General features: G+C 37.4%; 1 protein-coding gene across 1 annotated transcript in view; it reads right to left on the reverse strand.

Annotated features, from left to right (window-relative positions):
• LOC107642882 (ATPase family AAA domain-containing protein 3) overlaps window positions 1–3,570 on the reverse strand; it is a gene marked incomplete in the record, with an annotated part of 3,940 nt that extends 370 nt beyond the window's left edge. The window contains 7 exon segments of the mRNA XM_016346379.2: window positions 1–482; window positions 726–874; window positions 1,345–1,690; window positions 1,839–1,929; window positions 2,025–2,334; window positions 2,923–3,033; window positions 3,443–3,570. Of these exon segments, the coding sequence (XP_016201865.1) occupies window positions 1–482; window positions 726–874; window positions 1,345–1,690; window positions 1,839–1,929; window positions 2,025–2,334; window positions 2,923–3,033; window positions 3,443–3,526 (1,573 nt within the window).

Below are 6,020 nucleotides of genomic sequence, written 5' to 3' on the forward strand. Positions count from 1 at the left end.
CCAGTTTTAATCGCTGATGATGTTCCACCACTTTATAATCTACGATTTCTTTGAACAACTGAGAATCCAAGGTGCAGTCTGGGCGCCCATAAACAGCAGCTTGGACACCGGCCACAAGTTTGGCTATCTCGCGCCCAGAAAATCCCTCTGTTTTCTTGGCAGCCTCTCTTAGCACATCCTCGGATAAATCTTTTACCGTAATCTTCTGGGTCTGCTTCTTCAGCAACATGCCTCTCTTGGAGCCATTATTGTCAGTACATAGATAATTGTTCAAATAGAGCTTCAATAATTTTAGACGTTCCTCCTCTCCAGGGAGGGGGAATTCAATCACTTCGTCAATGCGATCAGTGACTGCACTATCAAGATCACCGGGTCTGTTGGTGGCAAGGACAAGTACAATGTCTCTAGACTGATCACCAGTTCTGAAAAGCAATGCGTTTAGTGCACTTCGTTGAGCTTCACTCATGTGAGTGCTGTTACGCCTGCATTCAATCAAAATAATAGTCGTTAAATAATTACTGCAGTATAATTATCATCCAACTCACAACATCAATTGTATAAATGCACAAAAAATATTCAACTTGGACTGCCATAATTTAATATTTGGTTGTTTAAATTTATCACGTATTAGATTAACTACATGCAACCAAACAATTTAGACTACCCTGTTACATTGCAATACAGCTATAATTATCAAAATGCATTTTAACCTCTCCAAAACTTACTCGCACAGGAAAGCATCGGCCTCATCAATGAAAAGCAATAAACCCTTTCTTGATTTCTTGGCCCAATCAAATATCTCATGAATTTTGGTAACAGCCTGTGGGCCCAAAGGTGCAACATCTCCTCCAGTCATCATAGCATAATCCAAACCCTTCAAAGAAAAATTGAAGTTGTTAACAGTAGTTACAAGACACATACTAAAAGATATATGCAAATAAAGTACTTACAAAGAATCTTGACATGTATGTCCAACAACAACGGCAACAAAACCTTATCCCACTAGGTGGGGGTTGGCTAAATTGAGTCCTATTATATATTATGTCTATAGTGAGAAAGTTCACACATAGATCTCTTTTGACCACCTTGTGCTTGGAATGTAATATCCACGAAAAAAAAATAAATAAATAAAATACAAAGTTATGGAAATCGCTACCAAGAGAAGACAAATTCACAAACAGTGCAACTATAAAACCGAATTCGCAATTATCAACTGAGTTGTCCATTCATACACATCTGAACGCAGAATGCTAATTCATGAATCATGCCAGATTCTCACAAGAAAGAAGTAAACAGATAAAGTAATACATATATGATTGACGCATAAATAACCAAACCGCGTACCGATTTCCTAGCTATTTCCCTTGCAACCATGGTTTTACCAGTCCCAGGAGGCCCGTAAAAAAGCATGTTACGGAATGGTGCCTGATGAACCTTGGTATTTGATGTTGCCCGTGCAAGATGCTCTATTCTTTTCTGCAATGATGGATGGAGGATTACATTTCCAAGACCACCATTTTGACTCTCAACAGGCTTTTCTGCCCTGGCCATAGTACTATAATTCAAGACTCTATTTTTGGCTTGAGATATGATTCTTGAGCCTGGAAACTTTGCCATGGATGATTCCCGGATCAATGATGGCTGCCCCAAAATCCGATTTATATAGCCCCATGTAACTTTAGCACCTTCTCTGTAAACAAAGAAATCACAATGAAATATAATCAGATGTCATTTTCAACATATTCCTGTATTCTGATAAATATAAGCATGTGCCAGTGTGCCACAAATAACCGAAGTCGGAACAAAAATCAAGTGCAAAAATAAAAAGAACATAGTACCTAGTTGTATATACTCCGGCAGCTAATGCAGTAGCTCCCCCAACAGTCATAACCAATTTGTCCCTATCAGTCAACAAGGCCCTTAAACCACCTGCACTTTGCAAGTAGATCAACAGTGGTTATAGCACCAATTTTTTGTTTCTTAATCTGATATAATTCCCAAAAGGTTTGTTAACAGCTGCATACCTTCAATATGACCAAAGGTTGTGTTGATCGCAGCAAGCCATTTATCTCTTTCACCCTGCATCCGTTCTATAAGCATTCTCCTTTTATGATCCTCAGTCAATTTTGCTTCAAGCGCTCGACCTTCAGCCTCTGCCATTGCTTTAACTCTGATAGTTTCTCTTTCTATCTCAGCACGCTCTCTTTCAGTCTGACGCTGCTGAGATTGAATCTGTTCTTCAGTAACCCGTCTTGCCTGCTCCTTTCTTACAGAAGAATCCTCTTGCATCTTGACCAATTCAACATTGTGTCGCCTTTGAGCTTCATGATCTGTCTGCGAAAGGCAACGTGCCAATAACTCTTTAACGCAGAAGATTTCCATTTAACAGAATTTCACAGATGGAGAAGCTATGGCCTTTGGGTACCTAACTATCCAAATATTCACTGATAGTGGGAACACACTACAGAAATTTCTGCATCATTCCTATTAGTATTGTTTTGATCACCAAGATAGGAAGGGTGATACATTCAGAACTTGTCAAAGCTAATTACTAACCAAGGTCATGTGTTTCTTTAGCTGATGTTAATTCCAGAACAGTATGTTCACATTAGGGAAAAACTATATTGTGCCTTGGGCAAAAGAGGGGGGAAATTGGAAGGTGACATGATTCTGCAGTCTGCACATATCTTCTAATCATCTATACCATTTCCAAAGCAATTGTGCATTTATCATGTGGTATAAAATATATTTAAATGTTACTCCCTCCATTTTCTATTAACTTTCCATTTATAAAATTTTATAAACTACTTGCGTGAATAATTAAAACTAGGTACTTAATAAGAAAAAACGGATTAGTTTTCAATGCATTATAAATTTACATTATATGAAATAGTATATTGTTGTCATTTATTAAGCCCGCACCTGCATTCTTTTCCTTGCCAATTCATCTTCATATCGCAGCACCTGGGCCTGTTTCTGAGCTTGCTCTTGCATTAGATTTCGCTGTTCTTCAGCCATTTTCTGCTGCCTTTCCTGTAATGAAAATTTGTTCACACACCAAGACAAGATTGAAACTTACACAAGTATGCAGTATGCACCATAATGATCCCTTATACTCTGAACATCAAAAGCATTCAAGGCTATTACAACGTATATTCGACCATGAATCAAACAATGCCATATGCTTTTATCATAAAGAATGTTTTTAGACAAATAAATAAATTCTATTATGGAGATTTATGCTAGTTGCTCAATTCTAGTTTAAAATTATATTAGTGGCTAAACAATCAAATAACAGAATGACTGAGAGACTAACAGAAGCAAATTCCTACAACTGAATCAAAGAGTAACGATGATAAGAATGAATGAGCCAACTATTAACCTCGTCTTAAAAATAAAATATATCAAAACTTTGCTATGATAAATCAGTGATATCACTCACAATATCTCCTTGAGATTGAATAAGTTCAAAATGAACTTTCTCAGCATCTAACTCAGCAAGGCGAGTTTGTTCCTGCTTTCGCATTAAGTCAAACACCTGCAAAACAACCCCGAAATGTATTAGCAAACTACAATCTATGCCATCAAAGTTTACCGAATCATCAACCTGTGAACAAAATATGGACAAGCTCCATATCTTTATTGACTAAATTTTATTTTGACTTTTTCTTTCATGCATTTCCAAGGCAGAATTACAACACATGAAAGCCTTACTAAAAGAAGACCACATGAAAAGAAGAAATAAGCAAAAAATACTTTCGTTCTATTCCTACCGTTCCCATGCAAAATGAAGCTACAACGCAGATTGACCGGACTTGTTAGGTTCATCGGGGGTAGGCTGCTCCGTCTTAGAATCGGAAGCAGGGTCGGACGGCGACGGCGAATTGGAAGGTGAAGAAGAGAAGAACGGGAAGCGAAAAGAAGAATCGGCGTGGGCGGCGCGATCGGAAAGCGAGGACATGGAAGCCACCGCGGCTGCCACCGCGGCGCAAGTGGTTAACCTAGCAGCTGCCATGGTTTCAGAATGCACCTTGGAAATGGATCATCTACGAGCCCTGTCCACTGCGTGGCGTTAGCTTAAACCCCTGTTGCTAGGGTTTAAACGGAAATGGGAAGTAGAAGAAGGTTTGGTGGCGTGGTTAGCAATTTAAACTCTTGAAACGACTGTCGTTTTACCCAAACCTCTATTTATTTTTTTTATTTATTATTTATATTTATAGTTATTTTTGTTTTGGGTATTCTTGTCTTTTTGTTTCTGGGCATTGGGTATTCTTGTTCTGAAAGATGGAAACAGATCAAACTAGAAACTACTAGCGACTTGAAGGGTGGCCCAGGCAATGTGGCGGTAGAAATGGGCCTCTTGCCGGTTGGCTGTGGCCTTGTTCCTGGCAGGAAAACAACATATTTTGAATTTTCTAATTGGCTAAACCACCAAAAGTAACCATGAAAGATTAATTTGCTGACAAAAGTAACCATAGAAGATCAGAACTCTTCAGATATCCACAATTGATTTGTTTCGTTTGTCAAAATTAGCCAAGTTTGATGTAGCCTTAGCAGAGTAGCATACGTGGATTGTTTACGTTGACGATTACACATGTTGGTAGGCATACGTGTACCTAGTATCATTTAGGGTCAATTTGAACCCTAATTCTTCGTTCTTATTAGTTGGATTTTTGCAGGATAAAATTATACCCGAACACAATCATCCAAGGTTAACTACAAGCGAAGAATTCTAATTCCTGAATTAATTTATGCTCATAGAATTTGAGCAATGTCAAAGAGAGAGGTAACTACAAGCGAAGGAAGCAGATTTTAAGGAGCTTCACATTCGAAGATGAAGAAAAAAAATTATGGATGAAAGATGTCACTGTGGTGAGTATGTTGTCTTGTTGAAATCTTTGACGGTTACTAATCCTGAAAGATGGTTCATTCGTTGCCCATTTTTAAAGGTATGGAACATTATTTATGATAATTAGACAAGTATAGAGTTCCTTTGTATCTCTGATATTTCGATTTTTTGGCTTTTGTAGAGTCGAGATTGCAATTATTTTGTTTGGGTTGATGAAATTGATGGGGGATGGCAAAGTTTGGCAAGGTGTTTGATTAGAAGACTCAATGAGCATGAATGTGGTGTTGCTAATCAAGATGTGATGATTGTTGCAACAGACCACAGGGAGAGAAATGTTAATATGGCCACAAAGGTTGAGAAGAAGATTAAAGGTAAAATCAAAACTATGAGAGTATGGCTTGTGTCCGTGTCTTTAGGATTGTTTCTACAGTTTAAGCTTTTTTTGTTTGTAATGGTCATGTACAAGTGATTGGTAAGTTTGAGTCCAAAATTTATGCAGAAGTTTAGAACTAGTTTCGGTACAGGATCGTTTTCTATCAATGAAGAACAATGTAATTCATGTTTGAATGGGATGATATATTTGCTATTTATTACATTTTTATTCTATCACTATTCTCAATAATTGTTATTCTTTTCCAACATTGTTTAAGCATTCTGAGCTGAGAAACTAATTAATCATAATAACATCAATATCAGAATATAATATGTATTAAAAAATCTGTATAATCATAAGCACTCATAAGTATTCATAAGGTTCTAAAAAGGTACATCAATAACTGTTTAAGTAGTATATGTAGCATACGAACATGACATGATAATCCAAAATAAAAATAGTAAACATAATTGATCCTTATCAGTAAAGTATTGAGGTAAATTACATAAATATAGATTCCAAAAAAGATAAAGACTGTTAATTTTTTTAATTTGGTGTTGAGTTGCTGCTCCTACTAGATAATCCATGGGCTGTGCCTTGCATAGTGGTAGATGGTCTGGGTGGTCTGAATCCAAGAACTGGCCATATTGGTATAAGGTGTGATCTTAGTGTTGGCATAAACTGTGCAAACCTGAAAGTTGTGCCTGCATTGGCTCCTTGCATTATATGTGGGGATACGGTGGGTAGCCTAACAGATGCATTGGATGGCTGCTGAAGAGTGTTCAAAGTTGGAGCCTG

The sequence above is a fragment of the Arachis ipaensis genome, chromosome B05 (assembly GCF_000816755.2).
Source record: "Arachis ipaensis cultivar K30076 chromosome B05, Araip1.1, whole genome shotgun sequence".
NCBI classification, from domain to species: Eukaryota; Viridiplantae; Streptophyta; class Magnoliopsida; order Fabales; family Fabaceae; genus Arachis; species Arachis ipaensis.